General features: G+C 34.8%; 1 protein-coding gene across 1 annotated transcript; it reads right to left on the bottom strand.

Annotated features, from left to right (window-relative positions):
• Positions 1-1,605: 1,605 nt before the first annotated feature.
• Positions 1,606-16,234, bottom strand: LOC149559161 (benzaldehyde dehydrogenase, mitochondrial-like). Its single transcript, XM_089833074.1, has 11 exons — positions 16,093-16,234; positions 11,689-11,835; positions 11,323-11,465; positions 11,052-11,205; positions 10,666-10,895; positions 7,082-7,171; positions 6,164-6,337; positions 5,943-6,080; positions 2,810-2,947; positions 2,515-2,576; positions 1,606-2,143 (listed from the first exon to the last, which is right to left on the bottom strand). The coding sequence occupies exons 1-11, from the start codon at positions 16,172-16,174 to the stop codon at positions 1,870-1,872; spliced, it is 1,632 nt and encodes a 543-aa protein (XP_089689200.1). The 5' UTR covers positions 16,175-16,234; the 3' UTR covers positions 1,606-1,869.
• Positions 16,235-24,659: the final 8,425 nt, after the last annotated feature.

Below are 24,659 nucleotides of genomic sequence, written 5' to 3'. Positions count from 1 at the left end.
TTATGGTGCTCCTTCTACCAGATTTAGTATTATTGTCACGAACATATATATTGGTCATACTATTAACATACAAACCCTACCTCTTCTTCGCTAATTGATGTTTTAACAGGTATAGTTAAATTGAAGAACAGCTAATGAATTTTTTCTTCATACTGTTGTGATTTTTCATTCAGGGACTCCATATGTAGACCTATCAAAAGAACCTTTGAATGGGCACATATCAAGAGTAAGATATATTTACTAGTCTCATAAATTGGGTCAGTTAGCCTGGATACAATTGACAAGCTTAAACATTAGAAATTAGTCCCGGCAGTTCCACGCTCTTCCATTCCATTTTTCCATATTTTACATTCCTCACTTAACACTTTAAACAACAGTCTGACTCCATTGTTACTGTATTAAAATTGAATTTAAAAAAGAAAGCCAAGATATTGTAAAAAGATATTAAAATAAAAATGTTAACAAAACTTTTACAAGACGAAAGATGGCCAGGGTCAAACTTAAGATATTGAGGTTCTCCGCAGTGTATATTTAAGTAGATCACATGTGAGGTCCAATCAGGAAGGCATCATCTGATATTCAAATCCAACAAATGAAAAAAATTAAATTAAATACAATGAGATCAACTAGCATACAACTCTCCATCTTCTCGTCCAATGGTAGATGGAGTTGAGGGGATTTAATCACACAAACGTTACAGAGGTTGATGCAAGAGCATAATTGCTCCTTATAACATGTATGCCAAATTTCTTTTTTCCCCTTTGGCATCCAAAGACAGAGAACCTTAAAATTTTCATGTCTGTCATCTTTGTAAGTGCAGTTACAGCGATTCTCTCAACTAGTACGTAACTCTTCAATTTATTTATTTTTGCCAGAAAAAACTCTTCAATTTTGCCAAATAGGCATCACAGCACAATAAAAGCAGGACAATGTCTCCAAATAGATGTGGCAGGAAAATAATAGAAGAATGAAGTCATTTAGTTACATAGGATGGAAGATCAAAAATAAGTTCTTGATTTATTTTTCACAGTTCAACTTTCTACGTGACTTCTGACCTTGCAAAACTTTCTTTTACTGGGATCATATCTATTCTATGTTTAATGTAAGGAATCAATTGAAGCCTGTTGATCCACCATTACAATCATTTACAAACTGTTCTGTGGCAGTCATAGTTTAAGAACTGTGAAAGCACTATATTTGCATTGCCCTGTTCTCTAGTGCATAAGCTTCCAGAGAATTTTGTTCTAGTAAACAGTGTGATATGAAGGTTCACTGTTTAGAACCTGAGAAAAAATCTACATTTTGCACAATTTTCAAGTACCATCTTCCCACAATTCATTAACAGCACTATCAACTATTGCTGCTCTCTGAGCTCCAAATTTTAGGTTTTCAATTTTTCAACAAAATGAACTCCATATTTTAGGTTTTCAACTTTTTGACCAAAAAATGCTCCAAAATCAGCAATGTAATGCATTAAATTAACATCATTAAGCAAAATTTTAAAAAATCAACATTAGTATTCACATTGCAGTCATTACATTCAACCCAGTAATTTGATTTACTTTAAAATAAAACCAAATCAAGACGACAAGCCCAGACCAATAATTGTCTTGAAAACAGTGAAAACCAACGTAGATTTCTAATTTATTACATGAACATTATAATTGAGTTCAGAAATTTCTCAAGCTAGTGGATACATTTATATGAACCCCATCTTTACAACTAGAAAACCATGTTTCCCTTGTATCAATACGGAAAGATGAATAGTGTGGTTCAAACCAGAACAACTTGAAAGCATGTTTAGCTATTTGAAAATGCTCCAAATCTACATAGCAGAACAACTTCTAGTCGAGTTGAGAGAATAACAGTCTACAACCAAGCTGCGTTAGAGAGAGGAGAGACAACAGCTTTAACCTGTAAGTAATTCTGGAGACTGTAGATACCTTTTTCCCTTCCTTGACCACTCATCTTATACCCACCAAATGGTATAGCTGCATCAAAAGTGTCGAAGCAATTGATCCAAACAGTCCCCACGCGTAATGCACGAGTGAGAGTGTTGGCAGTGTCTAAACTCTTAGTAAACACTCCTGCTGCCAAGCCATATCGAGAAGCGTTTGCACGCTTTACAACTTCATCCAAGTTTCTGCACATGACAACACAAACTAATGAGCCACTATACAATTGGAGGATATTGACTTGTACTAGGATCATCAAAATTATAAGTTAAGAAAAAAAGAATAAGAGAGGAAAAACCTTCAATAACTTTTCATTGAGATTTTCTTGTTTATGTACCCTGTTCATCATGACTATATAGTTCCCTATTTGTATTTATGTAAATGAATATACCAAACTCTTTGGACACGACTATTACCCTATACACAAAAAGCAATAACTTCAAAAAATAAAAAAGTGAACTGGTATGGAAATAGAGTACAATTCGCATAAGTCTTTTTAAAATAGATATTCGTCAGTAACTACCTGCAAAATGAATTTGATTCTTTGTTTTTTACTTACTTGTATTTCATAATTGATTGCACTGGGCCAAATATTTCATCTGTGGCTATGGGCATGCCATCCTGTTTTATCATGAACATGGCAAGTGTAAATACTAAATACTGCAAACATGAGTATAAAAATGGAAAGGTAAAAATTTTACTAATTGACAACCCTATTTACAACAATAATCAAAACAATTTATAATTGAGGAAACCCAAGACACTAGCATACATTATCCTGTAATCAATTTAATCTAATCAGCATCTGAAATTGAGAAAAGAGAGTGGCAACCAACACACGTTATTAACTGTACCTGAACATCTGCGAAAATTGTAGGCATAATATAGAAGCCCTTAGTCCCAATTTGCTCCCCACCTGTTACAAGAGTTGCGTCACTTTCCTTCCCAGCCTTGATATAACCCATAATTTTGTTGAACTGCTCCTGGTCAATCTGCAGCCATTCCAAAAGAAAATTTTCAAATGAATCAAGGAGAAGGAAGCTCAGCTGCAACATACTGGCAGATGAAAAGGCATTAGAGACAGTAATGAAAATACAGAGAAGAAGCATCAATAAAGATAATCGCCTTTTAAATATGCACAGGAAGCCTTGAAGACTTGCGGATGAGCTAAAATAATGCCCATATTCCATTACAAATGCCAAAATTAGGGGGAAAATTCATTATCATATGGGCTTGTAAGGGAGGAAAAGACATCATCAATAATACAACTCAATAAAGAAACCACCATGGAAGGCCATGGCACAAGGATGTGATGCATATCCACATCATACAAATAGAAGAAAAGACAATAGAAACAGCCCCAGCTGAAAATGCAAGCAGCTTGCATATCTTGAGTAGTAAATCACTAAAACTAGCCAAGGACATTTGCAGAAGCAAACTCTAGAAATTATATATCAAGGTGATGAAGATCCTTACAGTTGAAAATGTCCAGAAATATTTCCAGACTGAAATTTCTACTTGAGCAGGGTCATTTTGTTTCCAATTTTTCGTGTCAATCATAGGCGAGCACAAACTACAAGCTATTTAACGCAGTATGCTTAATTCTATGGATTAAGTGTAAGGGGGCTGAATCATTGTCAGACTGCCTTTCATGTCCACTGATGATTTAAGTTCAGTGGTATAATCTAAGATCAAGAAACAATCAGAGACCAAAAATGCAGATCCCAGGCAGAATTCAAACACAGTGACTGTGTTAATAAGTAATTGTGACATATATGAAAAGGAAGGAAACACATTGCAAGGGAAATAGGTAGATAAATATAGAACTGAGCCTGCAACAAGTTATCTTCATTCCTAAATGGAATAGATAAATGCTTATTACAAAGAGTGATCAATGACTTCTTTTGAGATTGTATAGAAATTAGGCAACACAATTGTAAAAACTACCATTGCCAAAAGCCTGAAAACTAAACCTCTACTATGTTAAAATTCAAATATCAGATATCTTTTACTATAATCAAGGGAAATACAAAAGTAAAAGAAGTTGTATAAATGCTTATATATGACTAAAGGAAGTTGTATAACAAATAAAAAAAGACACCATGCATATGAGGCATCTCCAATCTAAGCGTTCAAAAGTTAGAAACAATACGGAAACAGAGAGAAAAACAATGTTTCTCACACTATCCAATCACTATTTCTAGTCAAGTCCTTACAACAAATAGCCATTTAGAGTGCACCATGGTTGTAAGTAAACTAGGAATGGGCCATCTGCATGAAAGATTCTAAGAAGAATGACATAAACAAGTCTCTGATCAATTGTGCTAGTGGAAAAAAAACACAAGTTACCTGATAGGGGGAATGCATGATGGAAGGGTGTGAACATGATTTGATACAAGAGCTTCTAGGTTGTAAGAGCAATTTTGCATCATCCAAAAATAGAGAGGAAGAAATGAGGAAAAAAGAAAAGAAGAAAATAAGAGAAAAAGAAAAAATAATCATTAAGTTACTTTTGTAACTTTTCATTTATCAAGGTGTATAAGTGGCATTCTAGAAGTTTGAGGAAGGTTTCTAATTTAATATAATGCTTTAGGCATTTATGAAATTATATCATGCATTTAATATTTGTAGCAAGATAGTTGCACCTTATCCATTGGTTAAGTCTAACCTATTTTTTAATTGGCCTGTGAAGGCAATGTAATTTTCCAAGTGCCCCACATGGTGGTGCTTAATTGTAAATGGGTGGGCATTCAATATTTGTAGCTATGGTTATGGAAACCCTAAATAGGGCTTTTGTGGTTTAATCTTGGCCCTTGATTTCAAATCAATCTTGGTCATTCATTATAATTGAGCCCCTATATAAAGATATTCTTACATCATTTGTGGAGGTGGTTGGTAGTTGGGTGGGAATTGTGGGAGTTATTGAAGTGGTTTTTAGGTTTTTGTTGGAGTGGTGTAAGGTCCTCATGAAGAAAGGATTACATCCTTAGGAAGTTGTAAGCTTGAAAGGTCTAGTTTCAATATTTGAAAGCCAACTTGGCTAATATAATAATTTTTGTATAAGTGGTGGAATATCTATTCCTAATGGAATAAATAAGATTCAACATGTTCTATTGCATTCTCAAGTTGCTCGTGTTATTGTTGGATTATTTTTGGGGAGTGTTGAAATAGCTTCGTATTGTAAGAGGTCTTGTGATCTCTTTCAAAAAAGTTGTACCTTCATAAAAGATCAATGCTTTATGAGAGCTCTTTGAAGTAAGAGCTTGTTATAATGAATGCTTCTCAAATCAGCATTTTGTCCCTCCCACAGTCTGTGCAATGAACCCTGTGACTGACTATCTGAACCAGAATAATACCATCTGTAATTAAAGGAAAATATGTTTCTCCCATACGAAGTTGATTAGAAGGTTAACCTAAAAACTATTTCAAAACAGTATGTGATAGAAACCAGTATTCTCAGAAAAGGTTGAACATATTGCAGTAATCTTAGTGATGGATCATAATATCAAGAAAATGGATGTTTTAAGGAGGCTGTAATATAATAGCTAATGGTGCAAGGAGAATCTCTTGTATTTTTCCATCCTGTTGAAAGAATTGTTTTTGGTGATAACATCCCTTCACCTCAGAAAGCACACTGCTTAAGGTGTTTCCCATCAGTTACGACACTAAGCAATGAAAACATCATGAGAGGAAGGAATGCATTAGAATTTCATAAGCATACTGTGACCAATCATTAGGAGGTTGGAAAATTGACCTGTTAGCATCTTGAAATCTCATAGTGTATATCATGTATGGAGCTGCAAAGCAAAACGAATCTTCCCTGCTGTTTGATTAATCTTGAAACTAAATAGACACAGTCTACACAAACAAAATAAGGCCTTAATTTGGTGCTTTAAGCTTGCTCCCTCTAATTTTCATTGAGACTACCAATATCCTTCTGAGCAAACAGACACTCAAAACTTCATAGCTGTGCAGAAAATGGCCTACCTGAGGACCTTGTTCTACACCTTTTTTAAAAGGATCACCAACAATACGACTTAAACACCGAGCTTTTGCTTTTTCTACAAATTCATCATAGATGCTTTCATGCACATATGTCCGAGATCCAGCGCAGCAGCATTGGCCCTGGAGTAGATAGTGATTTGATAAGCATTGGTCAAATATTAACATAAAAAGATTAGATACATATATGAAACCGAACTCCTTGCCTGGTTGAAAAATAAAGCGAAGTGTGCAAGCTCAGCAGCCTGATCAACATCTGCATCTTCACATACAATAAAAGGAGACTTCCCTCCTAGTTCAAGTGTCACTGTCTTAAGGTTGCTTGTTGCAGCTAGTTTCAATACCTCTTGACCAGTGGCAGTTGACCCTGTGAATGCAAGCTAAGAAAAAATAAATGACAATAGATCAGTCATCATCAAATGTGGGTAAGTATTTCTGATTAAGCCTACTCGAACCTAAAGAAAATAAGAGATCGATGCCTAAAGAACTGCCGTAACTAACTATGTTGGACTCAAATTGATTAGCCTTCTTAGAAGGCTTTGTAACAATAACACTCTATGGGGCATGATGTTTTCAACAGATATATCAGAAAAGAGACCTTTATAGTCTAACACTAACTCAAGGGCAGTTATTCTTCAGATATAGAATAATCAATTTTCTACCATTACAGGGCATATTGTACCTAATACAGAAAAAAATTTATTTTTTCATCGAAAAAAGAAAAATTTAAACGATGATCTTGCTAAATAAGATGTCACATACCTTTAATTAATATTTCACTTTAAAATTCTTTGTCCACCAAGACATGGAGAATTTATAAGCATTTATGCAAACTATGATAAAAAGCCCTTCTTCCAATATAAATATCCAGTGCATTCATATACTACACCAGTAATGTTCACAAGCAAAAGAACGAATGATTCTAGTATTGTTACTCCCAATGAATTATTAAGAAATTATCTGTTGTAGACTTTCATTGAGCAGCCCAATATGAAATAAATACAACACTTGAGATACATTAACAGTGCATGCAGAGAACTAAGGGTTGCATCTTTACACATGCATAGACAGGAAAAAGATAAATATAGTAAGTATATTAATAAAACATGTAAATAATTAAGCACCTTGTCAATATCCATGTGTTTTGACATGGCAGCTCCTGCAGTTGGCCCAAAGCCTGAAATAACATTCAGGACACCAGGAGGCAGTCCAGCCTGCACAAAGCCAAAATATAGCATATGTTTATTAGTTACCATCTTCACAAATCAAAAGGCTCAAGCTGTAATATTAACAAATCATATTTAGCTGGTCAAAGAAAAACGCTAATAAAATTGATCTCATCAAATTCATCCCTAATGGTGCCCCCTACTCCTAGTGCTATTTTATGAAAAAATGCAAGTAATCACACAGCCTTCCCATTGTGACAATAATCTCAGTATTCAAAAACCAAAGGTAGTTGAGATCAACTGAAGAAAAAAATGACCATAATTCTTTCTATGTTCAGATCAGGTTATATCCACAGTTACCAGGAAATGGGAATGAGTATTGATGTGCCAGTTTTCATAAAAATGGAGACAAGAACTCGGAAAACTTGGAATATGTAAATTTCTTAAAAATTAAAAACTAACACTTCTGAAGTACTGAAATAAATGTCAACTTTGCCATCATGATATGAATAGTTAAATTTTAGACCATAATCATCCAAAGGCAGTAAATGGGAAGCACGTAGAAAATGCCATTATTGAAAAAAAAAAAAAAGATTTTGATAAAACTTCAGTGCACATAGATATCTTAATCATTTTTATTGTTTCTCTCCTTGCTAGTACCTCATTAGGCTTAACGAAAATAACCAGTGTTACACCGGCGCAAGGGTGCGTGGTGCAGGGGGGTGTTGGGATGAGCTTTGGGTGTGGGAAAAAAGGGGCCTCAATCTGGGGACGATGGGGGGACGGCGGGGGTGTGGAGGCAGGAGGAGGCGGGGCGGGGGGGTTGCATAATATATATATATGACTGAAAATGTTAATTATGAAATGATACTTCAATATAACATACCAAATATGGTTGAATATAGAAAATTGAAATGTGATTCACGAACCATAAGTTCAAACTTGAAACTTCATAACCATTACCAATGACCATTGAACTTGGTAAAATGCTAAAACTTGTAAACATGATGATAATAATGATAATGATAAATGATAAATATAAACCACGCATTGTACCATGTAAGTCAACCATTGACTATCAATTTATCAAACGACAAAGATGAAAGATTCAAAATTCATTGTTCGAATATGAATATCAAAAACAAAATAGATCTCATGGGACGCCTACCAAATTATGTTTTTTTTTTTTTTTTTGACTTTTTAGCCAACGTGTCAGCCACACCCCACGTACCCCTGCACCCCGAACACACCTGCATCCTTGCATCCCACCTGGGTGCTCTGACCGGTGCGGCTGCGCTTTTTGCGTGGTAGGGATACTCAGGTGCATGATGCACCCACACCAAGGACGTACGCGCACCCAATGTGTTGGGTTTTTGACTCGGGTAATGTGTCAGCCGCACCCCGCTTACCCCTACCCCCCGAACACACCCGCGTCCTTGCGTCCCACCCAAGTGCTCTGACCAGTGCGGTCGCGCATTTTGCGTGGTGGGGTTACTCAGGTGCATGACGTACCCACACCAAGGATGTACGTGCACCCGGTATGCTGGGTTTTTGACCCGAGTGCATGCACCCGGGTAACACTGAAAAAAACCTTTCTACTAGGGAAAAAAAAATTGTATAATTTCATTCAAAAATAGAAAACTAACAGACTAGTGTATTTATTTAATACTTTTAGTTATTTTAAGCCAAATGCCAGTGCTTTAGAAAAATAACCAATTTAATTTATATGATATATGAGGAACTTCTAAAGAAAAATTCCTACTTTTCGAAACAAACTTTCTAAACACATCCAGATATGCAAGGGAAACTTCCTTGAGACACATAAAGACGCAAAATATTTCATCCAAAGTCTGACCATTTGAAGACATCCTCATATGTGTCTCTGCGACTATGACACATTTGTGATACAGGAAACTAATACCAAGTGTCAGGCTATAAGTTTCTCGGTAACTAAGATCATATCACAAGTGGAAATGAAAGGATATCCTTAAGGCATTATGAAGTTGCTTATGACCATGCCAAGAAGTACAAGCCTTCCGCAAACTCCTTTTTCAACTTATAGAATGCAGGCTTCCACCAGAAAGGAGTTTATTCGAATTTGACCAAGTACACATCTACCAGCCTACCTTTCTGTTCACTCATTGTCAGTTCTAACTGTGTTTGGAACTACTATCATTTCCACAAAATATGTTTAAAGACAGGTTTCCAAGCATCTCAAATCATTGTTTAAAACTTGATATTAGGGCAGTTCAAGTATCAACATAGTGGGATTATGATTCAAATGAACCCTCTTCGTGGGCAATTATTACGAAAAGTGAACAGTATGGTAAACAGCTATGTACAAAATACTGTGTATATTGAATTTAAATTGCACTGCCTATCATTAGAATGGTCTGATTTTAGTTTCATTCTTAGTTTATAATAATGGGCAGGAAGGTAGATAGGATAAGTAAGAAATCTAACTAGATTAAAAATAAAAATACTGTAATCTAATGGAAGCAAAGAACCTGACTTCATTCAAAGGTATGACATATGAGCAAAATGGCCATTTAATTGTTTCTGTTCATTCGCAACCTACAGAGAGCAGTGACTGAATATATAGCAAACTAAATATGGATTTTTTAATATGATATAGGTTCAAATAATGGTTCCAGTGAGGCCGTAGGCCACAATACTACTTTTTCAAGTTTCAGACATAGCTTATAACAATATATCCTTATGATAGTATCAGTTGAATCGATATAATTACTTGGTGTTCTTTCTTCAAAAAATTGAGTGAAATATTATTTATGAGTTCAAGGGGAATCAAATAAGAAGAAAGTGAAAAGTAAACAAACATAAGGTTTCTTCCCACATTCCAATTGAAATACAACATCTTGCATACTAAAAATATCAATGAAATTTTCTCAAGAATATATCTACAGGTTTCTATTCATAGGTTCTTCATTTATAGTGTTACTGTTTTTTGATAAATAATCAAACAAAATTGACACAAATTTGTGTGCACAAAATGTACTAGTTAACCAAATGTCACACTCTATTGGTCAACACAAAGTTCAAACTTGATAATACCAAGCGGTAAGTAAATTAATGAAATTACAAGGCTTCAAGATAAACTGGCTAATATTTTTACGATACTTTCTCAAGAACCAAGTCTAATAACACATAGCATTAAATAGTGGAAAGGAAACAATATAGTTCATAAAAGACATTTAATGAAAAGCGAGCACACTATTTAAAACAATCATAAATATGAAGAAGGTTCTCAATGACTATCTTCATAGCTTACTGGCTACCTTCCTCTTGAAGATGAAGAGTGAAATCCATTTCATATTTTTTATCCAAGCAAAAACCACATTTTATTTTCTCTTGAAAATTCATAATAGCAGTGCCCAATAAAAACACCGGAGCGAACACATCTGTAATGTTTTAGTTACTAAACATATATATCTAGAATTTTAAAAAAAGATCATAAATAATGACCACAGTGTACATGAAAAAAAAGACATGAAATCTAACACATTCTATCAATAAAAGCATACCTCATGTGCAAGCTTTGCAGCATAAAGAGCAGTTAAAGGTGTTTGCTCAGCAGATTTCAGTACAACAGTACACCCAGTAGCTAGTGCAGGCAAAACTTTCCAACAAAACATAAGTAATGGAAAATTCCATGGAATGATTTGACCTGCCACTCCAATAGGCTCGTGAAGTGTTTGAACATGGTAAGGACCATCTGCTGGAAGAGTCAGTCCGTGTATCTTATCTGCCCAACCTGTTTGTCATTACAAACAAAAGAATCCAATAAACTTATCAATGCCAAACAAAACATCTGTAGAACCAAAATAAGCAAACAAAATTGAGTTTGAACTCATTAATTATGGACCAGACTGAAACAATTGTTGTCTCTTGGCTTGTATCTATGCATCACCTGCGTAGTAACGAATTAGTCGTACTGCCATCGGAACTTCAACTGCAGCTGCTTGTTCGTAAGGCTTCCCATTGTCCCATGTTTCCAAAGTTGCAATTTCATCATTGTGCTTTTCTAGCAAATCAGCGAAACGGAAAATAACACATGATCTCTCCTGAAGCATGGCCACATTAAAACGTCAAACACAAACAAGATGCAACCCATCAATGTTTTAAAATTCAGTCATCTGACAAAAAAGAGAGTTTCTGTCACTTAAAAGAAATGAAATTACATAGGCAGTCATCTTCGGCCAAGGTCCTTCATCAAACGCTTTTCTAGCGGCCTTTACAGCTCTGTCCACATCTTCCGCATCACCTTCCGCAACATGAGTTATCAAATCCCCTGTTCTAGGGTCAATTGTTGGAAATGTTTTTCCTATCATCAAAACCAATATTTTCTGTTATCATGAGGTTGCATCAGCAGAAAAAAATATCTGGAAGACACCAGTTACTGCCATACTGCATAATGGTATAACTACAAAGTAAAGGAAACAAAGTAGATAACAACAAATGATTCAAATCATATTGCAAAAGATGTGGCACATTGAGATTTTGACAACACTAATAATCTAAGAGAAGCTTCAGTGTTAGAAACTTACCAGATGCTGCATCGACAAACTGGCCATTGATTAGAAGCTGTGTATACTTGAGTTCAACTGGAGGTTTTATAGCATCTTCTAAAGCAGTTGCAGCAGTCCCAAACCTTCGAAATCTTTTATTCCATATGGATTCTTCTTTTGATATAACTATAATGAATCACAGTTGGAGAAAATTTAAAACCAATATTTTTCAAAACACTTGAAATTCTATTAACAACAATTCATGTGGAATAAACAAAATAGATAAGTCATGATATCAATGAACATTGAAAAACATCATGTAACTTGAATTTCAGATTTTCCAAGTTTCTATTTTCAGATATGAAGAGCACATGTGCAAGAAATGCACAATTTGAAAACCAAGTCTGTAAAAATCCAAGACAGATTAAATCAAAGGACATGGTATGAAAAAAAAGTTATTATACTTTATATGAACACGCAACCGTGTAAAATTACTTTGCCAACAATTGAAAACTCCTTCAAAGTTTGTCAAACAGAAGTCAGGTAATGGGTATATTTCTCTTACATACCATCTGTTTAAGAAACCATGAAAACTTTTAACCACCAATGGGAATCTCAATCCAGACAAGTTTGCCCAATTACTACTGTTCATATTGAGGCCGTTATATTCAGGAAAGATGTCAAAGATCACCTCTATATAAAGACCTGCCTTTAGATAACCCGGTATATGATTAAATTAATCTCGTAAACATATATATATATATATATATATATGTATGTATGTATGTATGTATGTATGTATGTATGTATGTATGTATGTACATACATGTATGTATGTATGTATGTATGAACATACTTCTGGTCAACGCTTTGTACAATTAGATTTATCTTCTACAAAGAATATATTCAGAAAGCAGTAACACTTGTTTTATGTATTATGGATGCGATATCTCGCAGTTCTCATTGTCTCTTTGGTTAACTAAGTAAAAAATGCCTTAGCCAAATTCTTTAACTTTTACACTACACATGTATACGATTGGACCTGTTTTGTTAAGGCATGTGTGCATCATAGCAGAGAACAAATGTTCAAAACCAGAAAGCAGTAAATTATTTACAATTTACAACATTTTTTTAAATATATACAGTATATTGATATTAGAAACAATCCTCTTATGGACTTCAAGAAGGCAGAGGTTTCATAAACAAAACTGGTGTGTCCCACTTGTCAGTGACCTAAAATGTAGCTTTATTTTCTACCTTTATAGTTGATAACAAACCACACCAAGTTCATTTATGGTTCTAGAAATCATACATTCAGGAGGTTGATCCCTTTTAAACATTGTCCAACCCTTGATGACTTAAACTTATATTATCATGACCAAAGAATCAGCAATACATTAGTTTTCATCCAATGTGAACTTTGCTCTCTTTAACTTCAAAAGCAGAATTGTGGGACAAGTCTAGATCAGGTTGTAAATGAATGGAAGTGCCCTACAAGGCTATCTTTACCTTGTATATAGTGACTGCAAATTATATGCACCTCATTTATTGTTCGAGTCTTCTATTAGATAATATATTTAGCAGGTTGATTCATGGCATTCACTCCCCTTTTAAACATTTCACAAACCTACATTATCAGTAACAGAATGGTGCCATATATTCAGAAAGAAAATAAAACCTTAGGTAGGTCGACCTTACTCAATGCACCTTATTTAAAAGTACTCAATATTATTTCAATATGAGATCCACTTACATACAATAACTTTGATATATCTCCAAGTAAATGAAGCACTCGATATTACATTTCAATATCAGATCCACGTACATAAAATGATTTCCATATAACCTCCCAGTCTATTGCCTACATTATATAATGCTCCACTACCTACCACTTCCCACTTATCCACATGTTAGATAAATACCTTTATTCCAACAAATTAGTGAGATACTAAGTAGAAGATATACACCAACAATTTAATTTAATATTACCTGGTGCACCAGAATACCATCTACCTCGGTACATTCTTTACACCCTTAGCATGTTTTATTCTCAAAACATGAGAAGAGGCCAAAAACAATATTATATATTAACACAAATATGAAGCCATGTGCTACTACCAATCATCCGTATACAATCTTCACTTTAGGTTGTCCTTGATGGTACCAAGATTCTGTTGTTGATCCATATTTCATTGTGCCACTTCAATTCCATTTTTCTCCATGGCAAGTCTTCATTTTCTGCCCAATATATGTATCACTTCTATGACAATATCAATTTCCATAATTGCTCCTTCAATTACATGTAGATTCATAGTGATTGGAATGTTAATTCAATATCGTAAAATGTCTCCATGATTGTTGCATCTCACAATAATGTGCATGTCTCTATTGTCCATCATTTTAGCCTCTAAAAATGATGTGTAAGTCTCTATTGTGCATCACCTTCCTAACTCTGGAATCTGTTTTGGTTTCACAATTTTTTTGCCCATTGGCTCTTCAATATAAATAGTTTATTCCTCTTTTTTCTTTTAATCATTTTCCTGTTGCTTATTAACTAAACCTTCTATACAAGCTTTCTTAGATTTCTGAATTTTCTCTACCTTAAATTTTTCTTTAGTCTCTATCATTAGTAATATCTATAATAGAATTGTTTCACTCTATATACGGCTTCATAAACATATTTTTACACGTTAATATTCACAGTTCCCAAAGTATATAACCAAGGATATCACAAAATAAAATCCAATCCATCCATAACCAAGCATAAATATTTGAAATCAAAACATATTTGTCTATGGTGAGCTTTATACATGCTTATCCTCTGTTTAGGACTCCTTGATCAACTTTGCTTGTACATTCAGTTGCTTACTAAGTCCTATGGGAAAATCTAGCATCCAAAACCAGTTACAATATAAGGCCTTCCTGCGTAAGTCATTGTAGAAAATTTAATGGTTTAATAAGTATTGTTATTTCAAAATACTTTTAGCATTTAAAATTCGAATATGCATCATGTTTATTTTTGTCAGTTACATTTCCCAAACTCTATATAAGGAGATGAGCCTCATTGTAATTGTCACTCCAATATCGGCTAAAACAATATTATGTTCTATTTTGTACAGCATGAAATCAAAGCCAAAGTCATTGGATTACCAGAAGAAGTTTCAGGTTTCAAGAGCATTCAAGTGCAAGCAAATTTTTCATAAAAAATTTGAGGATTATTTTCCATTTGACTTGCAACCATTTTTCATCTGTTGAGATTATTGAGAATCGCATCTTTGTTTCATTAGAAATCACAGGCTGTCGAAGGTCAGCATTAAAGGTTTTTTAATCAGAAAAACTGCTAATAAATCAGTCAAATCGTGGACAAATTTGCTGACTTTCCAATAAAAAATCACAACATTCTTGAGGTAAATTGCGGCATTCTTAACTTGCAGATCAAGGGCCCCCAAAATAAGCAAACTCTACTTTAGCAAAATTTTAAGTTATCCATGATAAATGCACAATGATAAGTGCAAATTCGGTACGTTTGACAGGTTATTTCAACTTGAAGACCATTAACATATAATTTTTTTCCATAGCCACGCAACTGAAGAAAAATCGCCATACTGCAGGGTAAAAACGGACTGCATGGAAATCAAGGCCTTATTATAATGGCCAAATGGTTACCTTCTATTGACTATTTGATCTGCATAGCTTCAAATTTAACATAATATTCGATAACCACCCAAGATAAGAAAAAACTTTCCACCAAAGGGGAGTTAAAAAACGAGATACCATGAAAATATGCTAAAATTAAGTTTTCGGTGATTATCAGAGTAAATTCGATGCATTTAACACATTCTTTCATCTTTGAGGTCATTAACATATAAATTTCTACAAAAGCACACAACTGGAGAAAATCGTTATTGCGGCGGAAAAAAAAGGAACCTTTAAAATCAGCGCCTAATTATAAGGGCTAATTCAATAAAGTTCATAGGATATTTGAATATGCATGGCTCTAAACATATCATACTATTTAATCACTTCCTAGCGTGAAAAAAAATCTTATACTAAACAAGAAAAAGATAGAGAACGTGTCAAAATAAGCCGGCTTAAAATTTCAGATCAAAAAGTAAGCTAATTGGAGCTAGTTCCAAGCAATTTTAACCTCAATTATATAGTAAAAATGATTTTTTTTTCCAAAAAAAGTGCAAATTCAAAGAAACGAGAAACTCCAGAGAGAAGATAACTGAGAAAGAGCGAATCGGCCATTTTCAGGTTCTCAGTTACAAATGCACAGCTCTATGGACTGGTCATTTACATCTTTAGATATCAGAAACATTAAAAAAACCTTCAAAACCCTTGCAAATTAGGGAAAACAAACAACAAGCGTCATGCTGTGCACAAACTGTGATTATCGTGTAAAAATAAAGAGCGAAAATCGACTAAAAGATGTCTTCTCACCTGACGGTGGAAAAGTGTATGATCTTGCGGACGCAGAGCGGACTGCTCGCTGTAAGAGAGAAGAAAATCCTCTAGCTGCCATTGTTGCTCGCTGCAGGATCTCTCAGTACAACCAAACACCACCTTGTGTGCTTGTTTATATCCAGATTGAAAATAAGAGTTATGTATTTTATATTGATTTGTTATGCCGTTTTCCACGCCCAAGATGTGACTTTTAGTTGGGTTTTATAAATTTGGTAAGTCCGCAAGGTAAGGAAGGAGTAATTTCATTTTGTGGATAAAGATGAAGCAGACGTGAGTGGCCGAAGATAACGGCGCAGCCACGTCCCATCAGCCGTGATCTGACCGCCGGTTAGGTTACGGATAAACTATTGTAGAGGAATTTTTATGTTTTTTTTTTTTTATTGACAATGCTAGGCTGAAATTTTATGTTAATCTCATCAAACAAATGCACACAAGTCAACTGTACATTCCTATAGAGTGAATTTGCTTCTATAATAGATAAATAATTTTAGTTTGATGTAGAGTTCTCTCTAAATTTTAGTCATTTTAGTGTTGTGGAAAATTTAATCTAGTTTGTACAATCATTTGAGGAAGTTTAGTATAATTTTTTTTTCAATTAAGTAGGTTAAAGAGTTTTGAATGATGACTTCTATGTTATATATCATTTATGAATTTTATAAATAGTATTCAAATCAGTCGTGATCTGGGTTAGGCTACGGATAAACTATTCTAGAGGAATTTTTATGTTTATCTCATCAAACAAGTGCACACAAGTCAACTATACATTGGGAATGGATAATTGAAAAAAGAAATTTCATATAGAGTGAATTTGCTTGTATAATAGATAAATAATTTTAGTTTGACATAGCATTCTCTCAAAATTTTAGTCATTGTGTTGTGGAAAATTTAATCTAGTTTGTACAATAATTTGAGGAAGTTTAGTATAATTTTTTTCCAATTAAGTAGGTTGAAGAGTTTTGAAAGATGACTTCTATGTAACATATTAGTCATGATTTTTATAAATAGTATTCAAATTACAATTCCTTCTTAGGTTGCAAATTTTGAATTTGATTGTAGAAACGACTATGGCTATTTCCTACAAGAATTTTATCTATGTTGTCAAATTTTGACAATAAATTGACAACCTTATGTATAGGAAAAATATTTCTTTATAATATATATGGTTTAATAATGACTAATTGAATTTATAACAAGAAAGCATATTTGAAATTAAATCTACAACACACAAAATATAATTAAAATTATTATTTTAAATTTAAATAAATTAAAATCATGATCTAACTATATGAATATAAATAGAAGATTTAACCCTCTCTTTAGTTGTACCACCGTAGAATAAGTCCATCAACCAACATCATTAGGGGTAACAAAAAGGAGGTTTTCCATTTATTCACTAATGAATCTCCTCGGGTGGAATCATGAATAGTGAGATGTGTGGCAAACTCAATAAGCTCGATCAACCATCCGTTTGGCACTAGGAATATGAGTGGAATAGGCATATGTAAATTCTTAAAATTTTTAATTCTTCATTTGGGTGTACCAAATCGAAATTGTGAATAGGAATACATATTCCAATTTTGGCCCAAAAATGAGCATTTGCAATTAGGTGGAACTGGAATATGTATTCCTATTCAAGTTTTATTTATTTTAGAAAACATAATTTTTTAGGTTCGTGAATTCCCCTTCAAATTCCAATTGAACCAAACAAGAATAGGAATACATATTCTTTTCTATTCTAGAATAACAATTTTAGAATATGTATTCCTATTCCCATATTCTTATTCTCGTAGCCAAATAAACCCTAAAAGCTTATGAGCATGTGTGAAAAGTAATGATAGGTCAATAAGAATGAATGGGCATTGCTAGGTAAGGTAGATGTCATTGTTGACATGTTAGACAATTTAATTAAACTAATTCCACCTCTAAATATATCAAAATGTTTTGGACCCTGATGTCGTGTGGTGATCTTGTATCTCACAGGCTATATTTTGAATATGTACCTTTAATATTTTAATTAATAGAAAATGGATTACTCATCAAAAAAATTATGGCTACATTGTATTTGAAGTTATAATTTAGAAGCCTTTTTTTTATTTCTATAAAATTATGTATTATGGAATTACCTATCTTATCTATCTTTTTTAGTTATTAATCTATATCAAGATAAGATAATGGGTACTTGCAAAAATAAATAAAATTAGAATATTATTTTTAAAAACTTATAAAAAAAAGTTAATTTATTTATATTAAGATCGTCTTACTTTCAAAGCTAAAAAAAATTCTTATAAAAATAATATATGGTTTTTTTTTTTAATTTATTTTATGAATAGTCCCTTCTCTATTAATTATATATTAAAGTTACATATTCATAAAAAAGGGGTAGGGGATACAAGATCACTCTGCGAGAGTTCAAATGGCAGAGTTGGAAATGTTAAAAGTTATTCATCAAAAAAAAACAAAAAGTAGCCCTCAAGTAGCTAAAGCAGTGCTTGTTGAGGGAGGAGGGTCATGTTGATCATGAAACCCCCAAGCATTAGTAGGGTTAGAGGGTGGCTCAGGAGAAGCCCACGCGTCATCAATAACAGCAACAGTATATTCTTTTTCCTCAACCTCCGCCCTGGGCAACAAGATTGCCACGTCCAGACGAAGGAATGATCACTTGGGGTCAGCAGCAAGCGTAGGCTGACCAAGAATAATAGGAGTAATAGGAGGAGCATCCATTGACTACCCCAAGCCACACTGTGGAGAAGTGGAGTGGTGATGGTGAACATCCCATCCACTAGGAGAGCAGTGAGGGCCCTTGGAATGTGGCATTTAGGAGTGGTAGGTAGAGGAGCTATGCCCTCGGTGGAAACTATGTAGTGGAGTCTGGGTCGTCAAAGCCCAATCTAGTGGCACTTGGGCAACTGTACACTATGCATTGCCCCAATGATTGAGAAGCTCTGGCAGGTGAGCCACCTCTAGAGCCACTTTGTTGCCCTATACTTGAATTTTTAGCATTGCATTATTACATATGCAAGCCTTAGTATACATAGAAACATTTATATCTTTCCAAAGAGTGAAAAGAATCTCCAACCTAAAAGCATGCCAAATCTAGGAGAATTTAAATGGGATTTTGGTAGAGTCCCCAAGAAAAACCATATGCCAAGAAAATGATTTCGGCCTAAAAGGACTAAAAAAATTGTGGTTCCAGAGCCAGTACTATTGAGCTCTGCGACAAAATCAAAAGACGTACAAAAAAGTCTCAGGTTACCTACAAAAAGGACAACATGGGTCAGGAATACCCAAATGCTTGAGCTAAGGACCCAAAAGCGAACCCTAGAAGAGAACACACCAAGAAAAGTGTGCAATCTTTGGCTCAGTAATGGCTTTCCAAATAGTGTTAAACCTATATCTCCAATTCTATTTTGTGGACTAGAGGTGTCGACACTGGTTGAGAGACTCAATCATAGGCAAATGAGGCACCAACCATAGGTATCCCATTTTTGGCTTGTAATTGACAAGAGGGTTACATGGATACCACTTCTATTCCTTCCACCAAGGCTTGGCAAGTTGAATGCCCAACTTGTGAAGTAAGTGAGGAGGTAGAGTAGAGACCAGAAGGTCAAAAGTCTATCAATATGGATGAGTCAGGCGATATCAGGCCTGTATATCTTCCCAAGATCTTAGATTCATGGAGACTCTAGAAAAAAGATCTTTGGGGGTCCTGATGCCATGTTTGAAAAAACATAGCGCACTGGCAGCCTAAATCTTGGCAAGTAGCACACCCTCAATAGCAAACAAGGACAACCACCACAAATTGTGTTGCTTCAAGGAAATCCCATCTCTAAAACCATTACCATCCCAATTAAGCCACAACTTGATAGCTTCCTATTCTCTCCAAATTCCCTTAACAACAAAGGAGCCTTGGATATTAACATGCTTAGAGGTGATAAGAAGGGTTTGAAACCCAGATGGCCTATTGACAGGAAAGCAAGAGGAAATGCAGTGCCTAAGAAGAATCTTCCATGCCTCATCCCTAGAAAGAGCTCTGATAACCCACTTAACACACAAGGAAATACCTTGTTTGTGAGTGAAAATAAGGCCAAACCCATTAGATTCCTCGGCCAAGCAACTGTGTGGAAGCCATGATGCTTAGAATTTGAAGCCCATAGGAAATCCTTTAAAAGCTTCTCCAATTTGGAATAAGAGGCTTTGGATGGAGCCCAATGGGAAGAATAATACACGTGGGTAGTAGCTAAGAACTCGGAGCAAATTTGGAATTTACCAACCAAAGAGAGAGACTTGGTAATCCAATAGTCTAACTTTTTGGAGATTTTGTCAAGTGCTACATTCCAAAGGTCCACTACAGAAGCTTGAAAAGCAAAAGGGATACCCATGAAATGAAATTTTTCACCATGTTGGAACCATTTCCACTAGTATTGAGCTAGCCAAGGTGGAGTAGGAAGGAAATATTATATATAGCAGAGCATCTTGTGTCACTAAATGGATGACCCAAAAGCTAGACAAAAGATATCCAGGCATTGGAGTACATTCAAAATATTGAAGGAATCATCAACAAAGTGTCCATTGACAAGTTGAGTGGGGGACTCAAGAAGAGAAATGCCTCAAACATGACAAAAGGAGATGGAGTGGGCCAACAAGTAACCAAAACCTTCAACAGCCAAGACATACAAAGAAGGAGCCAAAGGAAAACCATAGTGAATTGATCTTAAAAGGCCAAAGGCCTCAAATTGTCTATTATTAATGGTGATGCAAGAAGAAGCATCAACAAAAAGCATCTCCATAGACTGAAGAAAGACAAGTCCAAATCCTAAAGCTTTTAGCATAGCAAGAATGAAGGGTCATTCAATGTGATCATAAGCTTTGGCAAAATAAATTTTGAGAAAGAGAGCTTGTAGCTTAGACCTATGGGCCCATTCCATGCCTTCCTAGACAACAATGATGTTGTCCAAGATATAACAAGATTTGATAAAGTTTGTCTTCTCTAGTCGGACAACTACTGGTAATAGATGTTGGATTTTAAGCGCTAGTGCTTTGGCTATGATCTTATAGGAGATATTCAACAAAGTGATATGCCTCCAAATGCAAATATCTTCAGGATTGTTAGCCTTAGGTATGAATTTGATATTGCCTTTGTTGATAATTTTACCTAAAGATATAGAATGAAAATATTCCTGATAAACCTTGTGAAGGCTTGGCCCAATGGAATCCCAACAGGCTTTGTAAAACTCACAAGGGAAACTATTGTACCTAGGAGCCTTGTCATCTACCATGGAAAAGACAACCTCCTTGAGATCATTGATAGCAAGAAATTTCTCATAGAAAGCACGTTATTTAATCACAAGGTGGTTAGAAGTCACATCAATGCATTCCTTCAAAGCCTACACTCACTTTGACGATTGATCCCGGGCATTGAAAACCTTTTCATGATGGAAAATAAAGGTTTGAAGAATGTCAAGAAGGGCAGAAAGAATATATTGCACCTCCTTAATTTTTTAAATCCCAACAAAATTATGTTGAGCTCTAAGAGCTTGAAAGAATTCCTTCAAGGCTTGGTCACCAACCTCAAGCCAGTGGAGATAGGCTTTGATCTAGACCCCTCTAGCAGCATAATTCTTGGAAGCTTACTTCTAATGGTAGAGATTAGCAAGCTAAAGTTATAGGTTTGGATCAAATGGATTCAAGGCTAGAGCCTCCAAAGCTACACATAGAGCTTTGGTGGTGGCATCATAGGACTGTTTACAATATAGGGAAAGTTTCCTACCATAGCTTTAAAGAAATATTATCATATGGGTAATAACATCATTCCACTATTAAATCCACCCAAAATGGGTGTGGGCTCAAGGCTCTAAATTCCAAACATGTAATATGTGAGCCCAAGTGGGTTCATGACTCAGTAATGATGTGTTGAGAAAATAATTGAGTTTTGGAAGGATGCCTTTGAGTTATTTTCCAAGTGACAGTAAAAAGAGTGGGGAAATGATTTGATAAGGTCACATGTGACAGAGGAATGATAGACATATCCCTTTCTTCAAAAAAAGAGAAATAAGAATGTGCAAATATCATCGCATGATCAAGTCTTTTAAAAACCCTATCAAAGCCAACTCTAAACTCAGACCAAGAATGTTGATTCCCACCAGAATGAAGATGATGGTCATTAGGATCAAAAGGGCCTAATTTATTGTGCATGTAGTACCAGGCTTCTCTTTCTCTAGCTATCCACTAGAATGGAAGAATACCTTCTTTATTAGAGGCCAACTCAATCATATTGAAGTCCCCACAAATAACCCAAGTGGTAGGTGGCAAGGAATCTACCATCCAATGCAATACCTTGTTGGAATACTTTAGAATAACTGGGGGGTGAATTAGTTATCCAAGGTCCAAATGTACAAATAAAAATTTTCAGTACTGCAACTTATCCTTATGAATGCCTTGATCATTCAATATCTTAAACATATGCATATTGTTGTCCTATGTCAAAATAACTTTGTAGAAATGTAAACATGCAAAACCGCAAAATCAATCACACATTTTGACACAAGGATTTTACGTAGAAACCCAATTTGGAAAAAACCACTAGTAACATGCTACCAATTTTCACTCTTCTAAAGTGAGCTTTGTGAGGAGCCAACCCTATTAAAGGTTGTAATGCACATTGTTAAATGTGCATTGGTTAAAGGATTTCAATCACCCTATTAGGAGAGAGCCTTGTTAGAGGACTTTAGAACATTCCATTAGAATGTAACCCTATTAAAGGATTTACTAATGACTGTTAAGTCATCCTTAATCCAAAGGATTTATCTAGATTGATACAATTATTAGAGAGTAATAGTAGGAGTTGATCTGATAACAATTATAGCTCACTTGCAGATTACAGATCTCACATTCAGTCCTCCATTCTACTTGGCTTTCTTCCTCTTTGTCTCTAATAGCTTGTTCAGCCTTCAAGAATTCTTCCTCTCAAGCCTTCTTGATTTGCATGTCAATTGCAGACTCTTCTATTTGGCCACCATATGAAGCAATACCCTAGACTTCTTATCTTCCTTAGGTTCTCGCACATGACAAATGTTTATTCTGGTCTACGATCTCCATAAATAGAGAATTTAGATCTTTTGTCGCTTAACCTCAATCGTTCATTATAGGGTTAGGTCAGCCTTGAGGCTTTCCCAATTAATTATAATAAGATAATTAATTAACTATAATTACAATAGCACTTCCAGCTCACATTCTATACAAAACTTTATGCGTGCGATACTAGGGCTTGTGCACTAGTTGATGTCATCCACTGATTGTTCTCTATCACTACTTGATAGTGCATCTCTTCATTACATCTCATATATAATATAGCCAATAAACATCAAGAATTACATTCCCAATACTCTATCTCTGAACTACTTTCTGTAAATTAGGTACAACTTCATATGTTTTTGACTTACACTCTACGTACTTGACCACATCATCAAGACACTGTGTCGAACATGCCCATAACTGCACATCACAAGACAATCAAACCATTATCTATACCATCAAGATCTTTGTCTGCTACTCAACCAATCTTTACAAAAACTATTCTATGTTGACATCAATGACAAACTCAGTCATGAATGCAACATTCAATACTCTCCATTACTCCCCCAAGGTAGTATCATCAACATTCATGCTAATAATCTTCTCCTTTGGCATTGATGGAAACATAGATGAAAAAACATCTGAGTTCCAAGAATACCAAACAATGTTTTGTTGTTGTTGCTGACCAACATGAGTTGTCCACACAATAAAAAGAATCTCAAACACAACAGATGCACATAGATGCATACTCCTTCTACTTAGACATCAATTATTTACTTCACACTAAATAATTCACAATACATCAGGTGCATATTCCTACTTCCTTTCATGAATCTTTCTAAATCTCTCTAAATAGATATCTCTCCCCCATATTTAGGAGATGTGTTTTTCATGCATATTCTCCCCCACTGACATCAATGTCAAGGACATCAATCTCAATGTTAGAACGTACCAATTGTTAAATACCAATTGCCAATATGTTGCACCAAGTCATCAACTAGCTTGAGAGTCCATAGACACTATTCAATACCAAATACCAAGAGTCCTTAGTGACTCAGATAATTATAGATACTCCCCCATATGAGAAGCATCAACATTTAGTCCAGACTAATAGTAGTGTTCTGTACCACTAGACTAATGCACTCTCTACATCATCTACTCAGAAGTAGACAAGGGAAAGCATACCTCTAAAGTACTCAAATGTATCTTTAGAAACATGCTTTGTAAATATATCTGCAATCTGATCTTTAGTACTCACATACTCCAATCTGATCTCTTTTTCTACTACTTTCTCTCTCAGTACATGATATTTAATAGATATATGCTTAGTCTTAGAATGCAATACAAGATTCTTAGACATACTCACTCTACTTGTGTTATCACAATAAATGATAATAGGTCCTTCAAACTCAATTATGATATCCTTTAGCATCTACTTCATCCACATAGCTTGATTACAATTATTTGCTGCT

This window comes from Cupressus sempervirens, chromosome 5 (genome assembly GCF_028749045.1).
Source record: "Cupressus sempervirens isolate cs-2001-9-10 chromosome 5, ASM2874904v1, whole genome shotgun sequence".
NCBI classification, from domain to species: domain Eukaryota; kingdom Viridiplantae; phylum Streptophyta; class Pinopsida; order Cupressales; family Cupressaceae; genus Cupressus; species Cupressus sempervirens.
Note: the sequence above shows the minus strand (reverse complement) of the source record. Positions and strands in the feature narration are given on the sequence as shown.

Coding starts and splice junctions, on each gene's coding strand:
- LOC149559161 (XM_089833074.1), bottom strand. CDS start 16,174: ATGGCAGCTAGAGGATTTTCTTCTCTCTTACAGCGAGCAGTCCGCTCT. Junction 11,836..16,092: donor ATACACTTTTCCACCGTCAG/GTGAGAAGACAT, acceptor GATTCATTATAG/TTATATCAAAAGAAGAATCC. Junction 2,577..2,809: donor CAATTTTCGCAGATGTTCAG/GTACAGTTAATA, acceptor ATGATAAAACAG/GATGGCATGCCCATAGCCAC.